The sequence below is a fragment of the Manis javanica genome, chromosome 7 (genome assembly GCF_040802235.1).
Source record: "Manis javanica isolate MJ-LG chromosome 7, MJ_LKY, whole genome shotgun sequence".
NCBI lineage: Eukaryota > Metazoa > Chordata > Mammalia > Pholidota > Manidae > Manis > Manis javanica.
In genome coordinates this window covers 127,068,534-127,087,036 of record NC_133162.1, presented here as the reverse complement: position 1 = coordinate 127,087,036, position 18,503 = coordinate 127,068,534, and the positions used below count along the sequence as shown (strand labels likewise).

Below are 18,503 nucleotides of genomic sequence, written 5' to 3'. Positions count from 1 at the left end.
TGCGAAACCCTCTTCAGCAGCCACCCTGACCCAGGCCGGCACTCGCTCAGCTCGCACGCAGCTGGTGGGGAAAGCCCTCCACGTTGAGCTTTTAGATAGGCCTCGTTCATGGGTAAGCATCTTCAAGGCCTTGAGACATTCCTTCGTCATAGGGCATGATTTCTAGACCATTCTCTACGGAGCTCACTCTCTTCTGAAAGAGCTCAAGCTAGGTAAAACAGATGGTCAGAACATACCTGTTCAGTGTAGAAAGCATTTGATGAAAGCAAGCTGTCTTACTTATTTATTCCTTTACTCCTGTCTTCTGAATTTCAACCATTTGTTCTCATTATATGCCATGCTGGGGCCTAATATACAGAGAGGAAAGCAGTCCAGTGGTGCCCATCTAGTGGGGATGCAGCGACGCAGGTGCACCCCCTGCGGCCTGCACTGCCCGTTGGACGTGCCTCCTCAGGCCTGGTGCAGGCAGCTCTGAGCGCGCTGGGCAGGGTCAGAAAGGACTTGTCGCTGGAGAGCACCGTTCAACTGGGCCTTGCAGAAGGACGCTGAATTTCCCAGGGGAAGTAACATCTTCAAGGTCAGGAAATTCAGATGGAGCTGGGCAGGCTTAAGGACTTTGTAGGGATAGATGGGCAAGAGTTTCCTAAGGCTGCTGTTACAAAGTTGCACAAACTGGGTGGTTTCAAAGAACAAAATTATTGTTTCATAGTTCCCGGTGGCCAGAAGTCCAAAATTAAGGTGTCAGCAGAGCCGTGCTTTCTCTGAAACCTGTAGGGGAGACTCCTACCTCCTTCCTCCTTCCTCCTTCCTCCTAGCTGCTGGGGGCTTGCCAGCAGGCTTTGGTGTTCCTGGCTCGTGGCTGTGTCCCTCCCACCTCTGCCTCCACCATCACTCGGGTTATCCCTGTGTCTCTGTCCAAACTTCCCACTTATCAGAACACCTGTCACATTGGGACACCTGTCACATTGGACGAGGGCCTTACCTTACTGACTTCATCTTAACTTGAATATATTTGCCAAGACCCTGTTTGCAACTAAGATTACATTCTTAGTTCCTGAGATTAGTACTTCGACATCTTTTGGGGGAATCAATTGAACACATAATGGTGGGTGTTGGGGAATGGTCACTAAAGAGGCTCAGAAGCATAATTTCAGTGTATGTTCAGGATCACATATTTTTCTTAGTGCAGCCTTGAGCCTGTTATATTCAGAGAATATGAACTTGTTCCTAATCAAAAAACCAGGTTTTTCCTTACGAGTAAGCCAAAGCTCTCCCTCCATTTATATATTTGAATTTTCCCCTCTGGGAACTTATACATAAGACTGATTGTTCCCTGTTAAATACTGTAGTGTTGACTTTTGCCAACAATTCAGTCTTGCCTGTTGAAATTATTTCACAGTATTAATTCTGACATCATGCACTCACCATCGCCCCCAGCTTTGGGACAGTTAGATGTGAAGTATGCTGTCCATGACCTGATTGATGCCATTGTTTGAGCATTGGAGAAGTGCTGCAAAGAACAGTCTTGAGGCCTCTCGTATCACCAGAGGCTTTCCTCCATGCAGTGACCACTGACCAGCAGACTTCAGCTCCCACAGTTAAAAACTGTGTGTTTAACCAGTTACCCACTCATCCAAACCGAGTTCCTGCTTACTAAATATTCTCATCCAGTCCATGAGCAAATAAAGGGTTTTGTTTTTTTTAGTTCATCAAATAATGATTTTATTTAGCTCAAATCGGAGTATACGATGTAGCATTCCCAAGCAGCCCTATCTTCCTCACCACCCCCAAAATAGAAAGAACAGAAGTTTACTGTGCATGACTTTACTGGTCCTTGCTCTTGTCACGAGTTTCTCTTGCCCCTTTGCTAATCCACTCTGGAATTTTGCTTCATATCAGCATCTGCCTAACCTGCCTTTCATTTCTAGATCTAGTTTTTTGTGCATTTAGAGAATCTAGATGACATTTTCCTTTTTCATTAGCACCTCTCTTATTATGCAGGATTTCTCAAAACAATAAAGATTGGAAAATTCTTGTATTGACAAGGTCATATAAATAAGAAGCGTTTTTAGGTCCGACCTCCATTCACAGGCCCCCCGCCCCAAAGTTGGATCAAGAACATCTTCCAGAAAATGCAGTGAATTCGTGCTCTCTTGAGAGTTGAGGCATAATGCCTTCATTTGGGGTATTGTAATTTTATGGAACTGATTTTAAAGTAACTTTATACCATTTGGTTCTCTTTAGTTCCATTCTTTCACATGAAGGTAATTCCTTTTTTTTTTTTAAATTATAAATTTTTAGACCTTTACCACTCTGTCTTTGGAATGATTACTTATCTTTAGCTGCAGTGCCTTAAGGGCACCTTTTGTTCAGAGGTCAACCAGTAGGAAACCAGTGTGGGAGCCCTATTTATCCTTTTCCATCACCTCCACTTTTAAAGCTGTGACTCTTGTGACAAGTGCCCCTTGAATGAAATATCTAAGTATAAAAACATGAACTGTGCTGGCAGACTGCATCAGCATTCCCTTTCTTGTATAGTCCAAGTGTGTTTTTTGCTAGTGATACATTTATATTATATCCCCAGATTTCTTAGAGCTGGAGTGAGTAAAATAGATATCATTTTCCTCTTCAGTCTGTTCTTGAGAGTAGCTTTTCAAGGTCGTGGGCAGTCAGGATTTATTACTTTAGAAAAGGGTGAACTGACTGCACTTGGAAATCAATATGCCGGTGTTGTATTTTGGCACAAAGCCAACATGAGTGTTGGGTCTAGGAAATGTCCAATTTGATTCCTGCCTTTTTAGCTTGTGTCAGAATCAAGAGAAATTTCTAGGTAATTTGCACACTCTATTTTAATAGTTTCAGATAACTCCCTTATGCTTCAGAGAGCATGTTTACTTTACCTCTGTCACGCTGTTCTTGTTTTGAATGAAGCAGTCATTTATGGTTTTCAGTGTTAGAGTTGAATGCTTTCAGTTTCTGCAGACACTGACACAGTTCTTTGCTACTCTGTGTGTGTGTGAAAGATTTTCAGTTTTGATTTCTTTTAAAAGGAGCAAAGAATTTAGAGATACTTGAAAGAGACAATCTAGGAACAAAAAGCTCTCCTAGGTTTCCTGTTTTGTTTTGTCTTTTTTCCCGCAAACCTTGTACAGTTTTCTTTCTTGGTACTAATTTTTAATTCCATGTTAAGCTCCTAAATTAACCTTGGTTCCTTTGTGTGTTTTTATAAACTAAATTGGGATCAAATAAAAGGCCATGTACATTTTCCAAGACAAAATGTAGTATTTCCCTTCTCCCTACTGCCAGCCTCCCTCAATTCCTCACACCAACCATGTTAAGGGGGGGGGGGCGGGTATTACATGTTTGCATTTCATTCAACCAATGTGTACTGAGTGGTTACTTTATGCAAATAACTGCTGAAAAGTAGCCATAAAAATGGTGGGTCAATATTTTGCAACCTAGGACCACATGAATGTTAAAGTTGGGCGGTGGTCTGGCTTAGTGCTCTCAAATGGTAAGAACTACAAGTGCCATTATTTGGAGGGGGGTTGGAGAAAAGGATAACATTTATTATCGAGTATCTGTTATATATCAAGCACTGTACTGTCCCCTTAAGAATAGTCCTGTGAGGTAGACATTATCCTGCTTTGCAGATGGGGATACTGAGGCCAGACAAGTCCACCAGTCCCAGAACGTCCGTTGTCTCCCTTGTTGCAACTCTATTTTTCCATTATAACCTCTTCCTTATGCTGCAGCAAAGTGCATATAAATATGAAGGATGCAAAGCAAATACATTTTAAGTTTTGATGGGAGAGGAATTTAACTTTTTAAAGGCTCTGTCATTATCAGCTGATAAATTCGATTCAGAAATAAAAGACTGCTTCCCATAATCAAATGGCCTTTGTTTTAAAAGTCAGACATTAATCAGTGTTTGAGACTTTTAGGAATTCATGTTCATGATAGATAATCTACATTTTACTTGCAAAATTCTTGGTTCCATTTTCAGCAAGTAGTATTTCCTTCTGACATTACTACTTGGGAGCACTAACTTGGGGCTGGCCATCTGTGACTGCATCCCTAAATGCCATAGTACAGTGACTTGTGACAAAAATGTTGTCATAAAATAATATAAATGACCTTTTATGTGCTTTGTACTCTTAAGAGACCATAAAATAGTGCAAAGCTACTTTACCTTGATTGAAGGTCATAATAGACTTGGTATTAAACTGTAATAGTAAATCTGTGAAACAAATCAAATGCTTTATATAAAGTATGCTTTTTATTTAGAACAGAACTACATGTTTTTCATAAATATGGCAAAAAAATGCATTTAGCCACTGACTTTCCGTGGCACGGACACCATGGGTTATTTTTCTCAGATGTCAAGTTAAGTTTTGAAGACTAGTTCAAAGAATTCCTCTTACAACTTTTCTGTCCTTTAGAACCTTTCCTAGCTTTCCTCCTCCCTTCATTTTAATTTTCTTGAACTTGAGTGGCATTTATTGCTTGAGTACAAAGAACAAAACGAGAAATAACAATAAAATAAAATGTGACATCTCTCTCTGCTAATTTTAGCCATAAGAGTGTCATTCATCTTACTAACGTCTTGCTTTCATCATACCATTCTGCAGTTGCAAAACCTCCAGCCACATTTTCTTTCCTGACTCCTTTTCCTGGAACTCAGGGCCACCCTAGAGGACCTTCTCAGACTTAGCTTCCATTACACAGGTTGCATTATTATTGCCCTCTATAGTCCACCTGATTTCTGCTTTCCTCAGAGTCTCTTGGTGAACTTGACCCTCTTCCTATGTTTATGCCCCCTTTATTTAGCATTCATGATACAAGATCTCAGTATTCTTAGTTATTTTTTAATATTGAAAATCCCTTACATCCTGAAATGATTGTCCCCCTTAATGGCAGGAAAGCACCTTATGTATTTTTTATAGGCCTTGTGTGGTGAAGGACACGCTTGTAGACAGGCTATAAATATTTGTGGGTTGATTTCTTGGTCTGACCTCCTTCTGGACTGTACTTGTCTGTCCGGTGTCCCATTCACCTTCAGCACCAAATTTGGATTGTAGCAGGTTTTCTTGCCAAGCATTTTCCTCCTCCAAACGTTGGCTCCATTCTAGCTGTGTAAGGTGTTCTATCTAGATTCCTGTTCTATCCCTTTATACCAAGAATCATTTATTCACAAAGGCACACCCAGCTCTGCAACCCAAGTAGGAGGGGCAGTTATGGGATATAAGAGTTAAGCCAAAAGAACTGGAATGAAAAATGGAATATCTTTCTATACCTTTAATATCTTTTTATCTTTAAAAAGTCTTGTTGAAACACTTAAAATCTTCAAGGCCAAAAGGTAAAGTCTTACAGACTCTGATATTGATTGCCTAATTTTAAAATTTCACATGTCTTACAAATGCCTTCCACTTCCTCCACCAAGTAGTAAAGAAATGATAACCAGCTGAATAATTCACAGTAATGCGGATTCAGAATAACATGGATAAATTACTCCTCCTGTTTTTTAGTTTTGGGTCTCGTTCTCCAACAGAATTTCCTGTTAATAAAAAGAACATAGTTTTTATACTTTTCTTTTCCTTCCCTTATTCAATCACTGTTAGAAGAACTAAAGCAAATTTGAGGAAATCCTCTTCTTCTGGGAAGCCATTGAAAAAAATCAGCAAAAGAAGCATTTTAGAAAATGCCATGTACAGTATCGTCTGTATGGGTGTATATGTGTATATATATTCCTTTCTGTTCCCCCAAGAAGTCCAAAATAACAAGAGGGCTTTTGGTTTGCAGTGCCCAAATCCATTCCCACCAAATAGATACCTGAGTTACTCCTGACCTCATCTTAACTTGACTGTATTTGCAAAGGCCCTGTTAAGCTTTGAAGCCAGTTGTGCCTCCTCACAACTGTTGAGCATCGTATTCCAAACAGAGCAAAGTTGTCTACCCAGAAAGCCAGGTTAACTCCTTTCTGAGTATTATCAGCATCTGTCTTGAAGACTAGCAGTGGAGTCCACCCTCATCCCTCACTCACATGCAGTGGTGCAGATTCAAGATGGGAATTGCTTTAAACCCATGGAACAGGCCGGGGCTGGCAGCCAGAGTTTCTGCAGCGGTCAGCACCGATGTCCACAGCAAGCTTCCTGCCTCCCACCTTCGCTGCTTTGCCGTGTGACCTTTAGTAGGTCCCATATGCACTCTGCTTCTCACGTTCATGTCTACTAAGTGGGAATAATACTTTACCTCCTCCAAACGGTGCTTGTGCATATTAAAGTAAGTGACCTAAATCTTCTAGAATGGTGTCTGGCATGAAATGAAACTGTATAAATATAAGCTGTTACTTTTATCATTCCCTTGAATTAATTGCCAGCCCCACAGGCTTTCCCACGTTGATGCTGACCCCAGTAGTCAGGCACCTGTGAGTTGGTTTGCTGTTTTTCTCATCTCAGCCCCCGGCCCTCCTTCACGTGGATTGCTGGCATTCCTGCAGGTGCAGCGTGTCTCACAGGGTGCGTGAGCCCCCTTTGTCCTTCAGAGGCACTGTCAACAAGCACAGGCCATCATCCCACAGACTTGGGCAGGACCCTCCCTTTTTCACACTTACAGTACCTTTTGTTGGTGTTGCAAGGGTTTTCACTTCTGCATCCCGTACACTCACTGCTCTCTCAGGGCTAATGTTCATAAAATACTTCAGAACTCACACACTGCTCATGAGTGACTCCGTGGTGCCTTAAATGCATTTACTAGTGGAATGACCAATATTAAATAACTTATCAACCACTATCGCCCTCTGTTGGTGTTGGGTGGGGTGGACTCCACTCTCCAGATCCTTGACGTGTAACTGGGAACATTCAAAAGCTGCAAGTTCCCTCGCAGAGGAGAGAGAGAGAGAGAGAGAGAGAGAGAGAGAGAGAGAGAGTGAGGGTGTGTGTGTGTGTGTGTGTGTGTACATGCACAGTGGGCAGAGTCTGTAAGGTTGTATTAATAGGTTTAATGTCCATATCCAGCACTTACAGTGATATTAATATTTTATCCTTTTTCTGGGTCTTCGAATTACAAATATGTATCTTTTGTAGTTAAGGCAAATGAATGAAAAGGTAGGATTTGGGAGGGGCTAAGTGATGGGGTAGAGAAGAAAGTTAAGTTTTATTTACCAAGTGCAAATTAAAATATACTTAGATTTTATAGTTAGATGAAAGTAGACATATAAATGGAAATGGGGAAGAAATGGCTAAAGCTATGGTGTAAACTAAGGAAATATTGGTAGATTCTAAGCAAAAGGTTTTGTCAGCCAAGTTCACTTGGCCCAGTCGGTTTGAATGTGAGTTTCCACTTGTTTTCCTCTCTGAAATTGTGACCATTCTGCAGTCACAGCTCCTGATGCCCCCTTGCCCTTTTGCTTCCTCTGGAGTGGATTCTCTACTCTGAGCAAAGAATATCATATTCCGGGTAACCAGAGCTGTGGTCTGAGCCTTGTGACTTTGAGGCTGACTAAACCCCAAAGACTCTTCATATTCACATTTTTCCCATAAAAGTCTACAGCTTGCTTCCTTGGACATACATCTCCATGGTGTTCTTAGAGTGTGAATTCTGCCTGTCAGGAGGCCTATTTCTCATGATTCATTGTATGTCCTCACTACTTAATGGTTTATTTTATTTTATTTTATTTTACAAGTTAAGCTGCAAATGGGAACACAAAGAGGTGAAATATTTTGCTGGTTGAATTCTTAACCCAGGTACCTGTTGCTCTTGTAGGCGCTGATCATCAGTAATAGAATCCGAACACATACTGATCATCTTTAAGCGCTTCTCCCCTCCCCCCGCCCCCCCCCCCCCAGTCCCTTGCCCCACATCATTAAACCTTACTACCAATAAAAGGAGTAGGAGGAAATGTTGACTTCTGTGAGCCCTGCCACACCTTTCCTTTTCTTAAGGTGCTGTTTGGTAGAGGGCGCTTCCCCGTATGCCGGATCCTCTCTCCCGCCACCAAAGCTGCCCTTTCTGTACTCCATTCCGCACCTGGGGACTGCGTCACCCGCTGAGAAGCTACCTTAGCTAGGCTCAGTGGTACATCTTCCAGTTGAGGGGTCTGTATTTTAGTGAGTCTCTTGTGCCGTACGTGGTGTAACCGAGTTAGACAGTCCCAAAAAAGAAGAGATTTTAGGAGAGGGAAGCCCTCCAGCACCTCCCAGGCAGCACCTCCCAGGCAGCATCTCCCTAGCCCACTGTTGTAGGAACCCAGTAGGCAATAGTCCACAGAGTAAAAACTGTTTTCTGACTTTCTGAGAAGTCGTGGTCTTGCAGTCTTAACCCACAAATCATGAGGAAAACCACAATAGAAAGTAAAACTGATAAATTTCAGAAATATCTCTTCTCCTACACCTCCTCCATCCCTCTTTCAGTCAGTCATGAACCACATATTATTTCTTTTGATTAAAACAAACAAAAACTTGCTTTGGCTTGAAATATCAGCCTATTCCAATGCCTTAATAGAAGAGATCTTCCATCTTGTTCTTGTCCTTTTATACTCTGAGTGTATGCAGGGAACATCATTTCTCAGAAGTATTTCCTAGATAGATTACAGTGAGAGCTTAAACAAAACTCATTTCTTAGCTTTGGGATTTTAAGCAAGATCCTCAGGTCAATGTTTCTACAAGCGTTTGTGTTCCCATTTGCAAAAATGGAAATACTAACACCTACCTCGTAAGACTGCTGTGAAAATTAAATAAGATCCTACATACAGAAGTGCCTGGCACTGTGCCTAGAACGTACATAGGAACCAAGTAAATATAATCCCTTTCTAGTTTCTTATAAAATCACCCAACTAAATGGTTGAGATTAGGGGTGGTTTCATGGAAAAGATAATGTTTGAACAGGTTCTTCAGGTTCAAGCATGGGTAGAGTGGGGTAATGGGGGGATGAGAAAGACATGTTTAAAGTGATGTTTAAGGTGAATTAATGCAGCAAACAGGGTTGGAAGCACCAGTGGCAGCAGCTGGAGGCAAGGAGAACAATTATGTGCTTTGTGCATAGATCTAAGCACGCTGAAGGCAGAGTGAATATGAGAAACAGGTCAGAGGAAACAGTCAGAAGACTCGGTGACTTGTTGAGTAGATTCAGGCGATGCTGAGTTGACGGTGTCTCAAGGTCCTCAAGCTTCGTGGGAGGAGATAGGGGGAAATGTGTCAGGGGTTCTTGGGGATAGGATTTAGGAAATGGTGAGCATGAGATGACATTTAGCTAGATATTTAAGTATCTCAGTAAAATTCTCAGATATTTAAGTTAAAAGAGTAAGAGACAAAAACTAAAGCTTTGGTGGAATTTAAAAAAAAAACCAAGAAGGAAAATATTCATGATAATATTCATTAAATAAAACCATAGCATGGGGTGAATTAATTTCCTGGGAAGAGGAAGGTTTGTGGACAGAATGTTAAACGTGGTGAACGTACTTACTTAGGAGGGAGAGGAAGACGCCAAGTGAGCCAGGAATCGCCGTAGGAGCGCCCAGAATGGTGGAGTGAGATCTCGGGGCTGAGAGCAGAGACAGAGGCGGGTGCACTTCGCAAAGAGATCAGAGAAAACCCAAAACCCAAAGCAGAAGAGAGAGTAGCATGAATTGCGTATCAGTGTGGCCAAGAACCTTTTCTCCTCCCCTGCTTCCCCTGTCTCCCTTTCTCCATGTCTTTATCTTTCCTAATGAGAACAGCAGGGCCAGAAGGATAGAAGGCCAGCCCCTGACCTTCTCTGAATTTCCTTTCTTCTGTTTGGTTTACAAAAAAACCCTGAACTCTGTGACCTCAAGCAAAGCCTCTTAGTCTCTATGACTCTCAGTCCCCTCATCCTAAATTGTAGTCATAGCAACTTTCTTCCCTACTTTTGGATGAATGAGGCAGGGATGCAATCTAAAAGGGTTCTCTGCTAAAATTTTGCCAAGGAGAGAACACTAGTAAATACCAAGCCTGCGAATAACCTGAGTAGATAAATGGTTGCTTAAAAGTGGTCTTCAAAGCACTTAACATTTCCTTGTTTGCAGATTTCTTTAAAATTATTTTTTGTTAAGCTTAGTGACCTGTGTTAATGTTGTTATAAATACTCAGAATCCCTACAGGGAATTGAAGGTGTTTGTGTACAGCATTATGCCTCTTGGATGTAATTGTCATTTGAACCTTAAATTATCTTTACTTTCATGCCTAGTTAGTAATTATTTGATTACATGATTACACAGAGCGAGAATTATGTGGGGGAGAGAGGTGATTCAAGCCATTTTGTTTCTTCTAGATAAATATATTTCAGCTTGATGAATTATAAATAAAACAGAAATCTACAATATGCAAAGTGGCTTAAAATGCTACACAGATACTGCCATTTCCTAAAACTTTTTAAAACTCTTTTTAGGCTTCATAATCACTTGTGAGAAAGTAATATAGAGAATGTGAAATTTCTAAAGTAAACATACAGGAAAGTAAAATTCTGGAATTTACCATGTACAAATGAGAAAATGAGTCTCAGATAGATGAAGTAAGTTACGTGCATTTCCCAAAGTCCCAGTAATTTTTAAAAATCATTTTCCCAAGGTTTCTTCCCCTCAGTTTTTAGAAGACAAACATAAAGAGCAAAGCTTTACATTACAGACTGAACACCATGAAAGAGAATCAGATTGGGACATATATTTAAACTACATGGCCGCTTCGCTTTCAGCAGCAATGTGCTAAGTTGTAATGTTCTGAATTTTTTTCCTTCTTCCCCAAACTTCTATTGTACATTAAGGAATTCGAACCCATTTATACAAACTGTCAAATAATTCATGCTTAATCCCTGGTTCATTGTTTTATATTCTTAATTATCCATTTCTTGCACACACTTCCATGTACACGTTAGTGAGGATACTGTGTAACTAGTACTCAGTGAAAAGAGGTGTTGATAAATATGAAGTTACCAAAGTTGTAGGCAAGAAAGACCTGTTTGAAATATACCATCCGGTGTGTTAAATAATACGCCACACACACACACACACACACCCTTCTGTGGTCATAGTGCCATGCGGTTTTGTCTGTAGAACTAAAATGAATAGATAAAATGCGGGTGGCTTCTCCCCACTGTCACTTCATAAAGGCTATGTGGAGCATAGTACTTTAATAATTCCAACCCATTGCATTTTGCTTTACATTCAATCACAAACATAGTGTTGCTAGAGGAAATTAGTTACAGAGCTGATATTCCTTTTGTTGTTGGTCCAATTGTCAGGGAAAGTACCTGATTCCTCAAAGCTAGCCATCCAACTGTAATCCAGAGATTCAAATGGGAAGCCTGGCCATTCCCTTTTTTTTTTTTTTTTTGGTTTAGTTTTGAGTTTAGAATTCTCATTTCCTGTCTGCTAGTATAGGACATTTTGTACTTTAAGGTTTGCAGATGTTTGAAAAGTATGTGTGGTCTCTGGACTTAGACATTAATAGAGTTCCTTGGGTGTAACTTCCTTTTCTTTTTTCTTTTTGTCTTTTAGGTATGGGAAAATAGTCTCCACAAAGGCAATTTTGGATAAGACAACGAACAAATGCAAAGGTATGTTTCCTTGGATGGTAATTTGCTAAATCATAACTTCAGAAAAATGATGGAATTTTAACCTAATCTTTGGTTTCAGAACTACCTCCATTTTATTAAAAAACAAATCTTACATGTCACCCAGTTTCTGTCTTGCACAATGTCAGCATATTGCTTACATTTGTCCCTAGTCGACTTTTGGCTGGAAACCCAACAGCAGCTAGCAGTTTGCCAGAATCCCAGATTTGACGCCAGTGGAGTTAACGTGCAAAATAAGGGTTGGCATTTAGCCTCTACTTTTAAAAGGGGAGTAAAGTCAGAAAATAGCTTTTCTTCCCTGAGCTTGAGGAGATTAGAGCTGCTTACTGGAGACCACTGGACTGTACTAAAGGACTGAAAAGATTACATATTGTGCAAATTGGCTCTATTAATTAGAATAGAGTAGTTTTAAGCAGTACTTAATTACATGTTTCAGTACTCCCAATTGTTCTCCACTGAATGCCTGTTGACAATACTGGCAGCAGGGAGGAGAGAACCATTTTCACTGACCAAATTGTAAAAGGGAGGGGAGGTCATACGCCCCTTTGAAATATGCTGCTGCCTTAATTTGATGCACTGACCTTCAGTTTTCTGTGCAATTAGCATGAGCTCATCCAGCTTGGCGAGCTGAAAGAGGAGGCGTCTACAGTAGGCAGCCCTGACGCTCCGCGGTTCCGACTTTTAATGATCCAGCATCTTAACAAGAGGCATGTGATTTCTAGGAAAGGGGAAGAATGGAGTCAGCTGACTTTGAGTCTAACTACTGACCCCATGAATTGAAATGAAGTTGACAGGAATAGGCAGAGAAGGCAAATCTCCTCATTAATTAGACCCCAGTTTTTCAAATGGTGATGGCTGTGGTTTAGCACCATCTGGAGAAGGCAAGGAATGTAAATGAGCCCTATGGTGGCGCCCCCCCCCCCTTAGGAGGCGGCCATTGCCTCTAATCTAGACTTGAAGTGCTTCATTGTACTTCTGTGTCTTCTTCAAAGCCCCTACATTTAAAGGAGCTGTTGTAGTAAATATCTTAGCCCATGTTTAATCAACATGGCACATTAAGGCAATCTTGTTTTGGGACGGTGAATAAGCAGTGCTTTATTTAGAGTGGTACTCAATAAATGTTTTAAAGGAATTAAACTAGAGAGAGTCAAGTTGTAGACTGACGCATTTAAACTTAGTTGCCAAGATTAGTTTTATTTAACATGTTTATAAATGATTTGGGAGCGCACGGACATAGAAAAAAATCTCCTGGTTTTATAAAGAAAAATGGGCTCTTGCAGCCATAAAACAGGAAGCTGATACCAAACATTAGTTTCAACCCAAGAGAGAAATCGTAGACAAGCAGTTTTTTAGCCTGGTCTTACCTTTCCTCCTCCCTATTCCCCAAACAAAAAAGAAATCTTACAGAGCAGATGTGTTAAAAAGAAGAGCTGCCCTAGTTCAGTGAGGGAGAAGACCCAGAGGCCTCCATGGTTGAATTCTCCACCACATCCCCATAGTGAAAATCAACACATATTGTACACTCTTCTCCAGTGAGAACCTGCGCCCTAGAAGCTAAAATTCTACAAAATCCTCAACATAGTCTAGAAAAGGTATAAGTAAAAAAAAAAAAATACTAGTGCCAAACTAAATCTAGCATAATAGTATAGACACGTAATAGTTGGAAAGGGTCCACAGATAAGTAGAGAAATTTGTGGGGCTTCGCAGGAAGGGAGGGAATAATTCAGAACAGATCTTCACTAAAGCTTGTCTCCTGGAGACCTTCTCGTAAAGCGAATCTCAGGAGTGCGTGTGGATAATGATGGGAACCTTCTAGGGCTCTGTGTCTCAAACAGGCCTCTCAGGAATACATGTCAGCAGAGAGCTGGTGGGTGGGTGGGGTAAGCACATAAGGGGAGTGAGCGAGCAGAAATGGTTTTCTAAATCCCAGAGGCGAGAATGAAAGAGCTCTTGAAAAAAAGCAACTTTGGGACAAATGAGAAGAAGTAATAGGGTAGCTCATAATAAAGACAGAGAATATGTTAGCCATGTTATAGATAATGAGAAGGTAGGTACAGGAGAGGGTGAGTGGGTGGATGAATATAGATAATGCATAAGAGGTGATAGAGTATAAATATATATATATATAGTTCTTGTGCTGTAGTCTAAGTTTTTGAGATTGAACAGATGAAGGAATTTTATATTTGGAAATTAGAAACCTCAGAGGTCACAGAACATATTTTGGAGTCTCTGTCCAAGAGACAAAATTAAGCTCAAGGAAACTGAATAACATGTACTTTAGTTATTGAACTTAAAAATTCACGATTCAGTTGCTCTAATACATTTCAGTTTTTGTCATGTTTTAACCAACAAGAGGTACTTAAATTCATTGCAGCGCTGCTATGTAAGGCAAGTCAGGACAAAATAAAAGCTTACAGAGTATTGATGGTGACACTGATTAATTATTAATACTTTCAGAGTCACATATAAGACCAGAACACACACGTACACACAAGTAAAAATGGGTGAGGATAAATCAGACCCAAGGGAAAATCGGATTAAGAGCGGGAAACTTCAGGTTACTGCAGAAATGATCCTGTGTTTCCTAGTGGCCAAAGCAAAAATAGAAAACATAAGCTATTCCCATGATTCAGTCACTACAGTATGGTAGAAACTCCAGAATGCAGGAGTGCGGTGGTTATTCCTGGTCCTGAGCCCTGAAAAGAATCCTCCTAGGGGTTCAGTGAGAAATTTCTGTGTTCCTTAGTGAACCTTTCGAAAGTATCTGTACACATAATTACATAATGAAACCTCACAGAACCCATTTAACTGAAATCTACACATTCACATATTTACTTGAAAGTAATATAACAAAGAAAATGAAAGAGATCAAGGTTACATGCTTGCCTGAAAAACTTGTTTTCCAGCAGATATTTAGGTATCAGCTTTGTGACTGAAAAGGCCAGAAGGGGATGTAAACAACTAAAATGCAACCGGGATGGATTTTTCCTAGTGAGACTGTAACAGATAAAGTAATAGTAATAGTACCTGAGAGGTAATAACATCAACTACAAGAACTTCAGAAGTGAGGTCTTGTGTGTGTTGTAACTTACTGACAACGGCAAAATTGGGAAGAAAATTTAAATATTCATCTGTAGCAGTTACATCATTTCACTGTGTTTGAGTGTTCATTTATGACCTGCTAAAATTTTGGGGGTTATAAAATTTGTATGAGTGAGTGTGTTTGTGCCTGTGTATGTCCCCATAGGGGGCTGCATGTTACAGCATTAACAACAGATTTCTGAAAGTCACCCGAAGTATCTTTAGCCTAATTTCTAATCTGGCAGTCAAATAGCATTCTCTGCTTTTACCTGGGTCAGACTCTTCTTTTTCTTTCCAACCTGGCTGTTTTTCTGCACTGTCTAAATCAAATTAAGCTTTATTTCAATCCAATTCCAAGTAACAGAAGGAAGCTGTTTGTTGTTTCAGCCTTAACACTCATCTCTCAAACATCTATTTCTGTAATCGATAGTCTACTCTGTTTCATTACAACTTTTATTTGGTTACCAGACAATATTTGTGCTACTTATACTGCAAACTGACTTGTGGACCTTCTCCAAGCTTTCTCTTTGGCCTTGTTGATAGGGGTGTTTGTCTATTTTGACACTAGTACCATACAGTCTAAATGGATATAGTTTTATAGCATCTATAAATGAAGGATAGAACTGGGGCCTCTTCTGTGCAACCTTCAAACAATACTTTTCTTTTTTAAAATATTCTTACTCATTTGAAGTTAATTTTGTAATAGGTTTGAGTTCCAGGACAATATCTGTTGGTATTTTTCCCTGGCACCCTGATCTTTTAAACAGTGTGCTAAATATAATTTAACCTTTTCTCAATAACTTAAGAGTTATCACAGTGAAAATCAGCGATTGCCTACTTCAATACAGTGATGCTCCCAGAATCAGTGGAGATTCATGGGGCTCTGCTTTTATGTTGCATAAATCCTGTTCTTTGCATAGTTTTCCTCTTTTATTACTTGTTACTAGTTTTCACTGCTAGATGCCATCCTTGTGCTTATTTTGTAGCAGCCATACCCTCAACCCAACCCCTTTCTTGGCTAATAATTTCCTGACTTTTGATCATTGTAGCTAGGGAAGAAAGCTGACCAGCTTGTTAAAAATGTTTGTAAAAAGCAAAACAGAAGGAGCAAAATAGCCGTAGACTCAAAGACACCCAGAAAAGACTAGTGGTTACCAAAGGGGAGGGCTTGGGGTGGGCTGGGGAGGGAGGGGGAAGGGGATGAAGAGGCAGAATAATTCGCAGTCACACTACAAGCTGGTTATGGGGATAGTGGTACAGCACAGAGAATACAGTTAATGGTCCTGTGACATGTTACTACGTTGATAGATAGTGACCGCACTAGAGGGGGTGAGGATTTAATGATATAGTAACTGTTAAACCACTGTCAGATCATTGAAACCAACATAATATTGTATGTCAATGATATTTTAACAAAAGAAAAAAGTGTTTGTAAAGCTGTGAATAAATAATCTTTGAACTCATTTAGGAGGTTATTTGTTTGTTTTGTTTTTGTTCTTAGACTTTAGGGCGTAACTGCTGAAACTGCTATTTTGGATATATGGAGGCATTCCCCCCTTTATTTTGAAGGGAGATCATGAGCTAAGAAAATAAGTAGTGATGTTTTTAGCCAAGCACTAAATTGTGTTATTTTACATCTGAATTATCTAATGGTTATACATAATCTATTAGAAAAATAGTTCAGATTATAGAATAAGTATAATTTTTTTGTCTGTAGAATAAACAAATTTATGTCACTGGTGAGCTCTGTCAGGTGACTCCATCTTACCAAATCATCAAAAATGCTATTTCTCTGAAGTTGACTTTTTTTCCTTTTTAATTTTTTTTTTTACTTTTAACTTTATTAAGCAGATGCTTCCCCCCAAGTAAGTACAGGACACTTGAGAAAAAGATCTGAAAAATAGAAACAGTGGTTCTGTTTTACTTTGAAGGGAAACTTGTCTAACCTGTGAGCCATGACAGGGGAAGATGGCCGGGAAGGCTGCTGTGTTGCAGCTGTCACAGCGTGAGACCTGTTGGGACAGCAGGCTTTTTGTTTCTGTTGCCTGCATCCAAAACCAGACGGACTCATTCTTTTCACTCTTTGCATAATCATAAAATAATAGGTGGAAAACTAAGTGTGTTTTGCATTTCAGGTTACGGTTTTGTTGACTTTGACAGTCCTGCAGCAGCTCAGAAAGCTGTGTCTGCCCTGAAGGCTAGTGGGGTTCAAGCTCAAATGGCAAAGGTGAGTTGCGAGCCATAAGCAGTCCTCTGGTGCCTGGCTTTGGTTCTGAGGCCTGACATGTTGCTTTTCCTGTCACCCTGGGCATCCTTTCCTCCATACCATCTAACCAGTTACTCTGGACACTGCTGGGCTCTACTGGACCCTTCTAGACTTTTGTCCCATGCCTCCATGTCTGCAGTAGTAGTTTTAATGCAGTGTCAGCTACAGATGCTGTTTTGAATCTGTACAAAAGTCAGGCATTTTTAGACACTGGTTATTTATGGGATATGAAGCTACTTTTCACTAGCTCTACAATGGCTTTATTCAAGACTTGTTTCTAATGAACTTTTGGCATTCTAGATGAGGACTGTTGGTAAAGGGATATTCATGCCCCGGTCTTTATTGCCCAAATATAAATTTGGATTCTATGATATCTAGTACTATAGTGCACTTATTAAGATATTCATATAATTGTGTATATGTTATTTTACATTTGTGATCCTGAATTGCGGTGGAAAATATTTTCAAGCCTGAAACTTGGCAGTTTGATATTGTGTGTATTCTTTTCAAAAAGTCAATAATTTTTATATTACCTGGCTTCTTGAACTACAGAGGAAAGTAATTTTGTGCTGTCCTCTGCTACTTCTGAGCAGTAGCACGTGATCATTCCCTGAGGAGCATTCACATTTCCATAAGGAAGGAAGATTTATGGATGCCAAGGAGCTCTGGCAGGGAGACGAGTTACCTGCTGAGACCTGAAGGCCGCTGAAGGACATGTACGCGGCTACCAGGCTAGTTACCTGGACTAGAAAATCGACATAAATATTTCAGGAATTAATGAAAGGGATTGCCTTTCTAACATAGTCCTTTACTTTTGATATTTTTTAAGCTTTGGCTTGAGTTGGACTTACTTCGGATTTTCTTGAACTCCAGAAGTAAGAAGTTAAACAAGAACCGTAAATATTAAATGCAACGCTGTGACTTTCAGATTATTTGTCCATAATATAGAGCAGTGCCCAATGGCATTGTTGAAAAACAGTGATTATAACATTTTAAATATATTTGTGAATGTGCAGTTCCTATGTTGTATAATGATTTACAGAATGTTTCATCTGCCTCTGCAAACAGTGGGTAATCGTACATTTTATAAGCAGGATTTTCAACACATTCAGAAAGCAGCTCTATTTTTCCCTCTACTCTGTCCATTTCCTCTATTCTGTGAAGCCCCTGGTTCTTCCTCTCATGGATAAGATCCAGGGCAGGTCCCATGACTGTTTTGGCCACTCTTATTATTTTAAAAAGTCCCTTCATTTGCTTCTTTCATTTCAGGTCTTTCTGGTTAATTTTTTTTCAGTGGAGTACCTCTTGATTTTTCATATTCATACTCCTTGGAGCATGATTATTTTTCAGTACATTTTCAGCCATTTCTATATGTATTTATACCAACCTCAACACATCTTAAACAAGTTGTTGTATGGGAAGTCTCAAGTTATATTCCAAATACAGTTTGTGAAATGTCAGAATCACATGTAGAGGTTTTGAAAACTCTGCTGAGAGTCAGCGAAAAACATGTCTTGGATGTTGGCTGGTGCGGTGAGAAACCGTAGCTTACAAAGCAGTTGTCCACTTA

At 40.0% G+C, this 18,503-nt stretch overlaps 1 protein-coding gene across 8 annotated transcripts in view; it reads left to right on the top strand.

The window, feature by feature from the left end:
* Positions 1 to 18,503, top strand: part of RBMS1 (RNA binding motif single stranded interacting protein 1) — a 207,896-nt gene that overhangs the window by 154,723 nt on the left and 34,670 nt on the right. For all 8 annotated transcript variants that reach the window (XM_036996118.2, XM_036996124.2, XM_036996120.2 and 5 more), the window contains exons 3-4: positions 11,510 to 11,568; positions 16,803 to 16,894. In XM_036996118.2, coding sequence (XP_036852013.1) covers positions 11,510 to 11,568; positions 16,803 to 16,894 — 151 coding nt within the window. The remainder of the gene's footprint in view (positions 1 to 11,509; positions 11,569 to 16,802; positions 16,895 to 18,503) is intronic.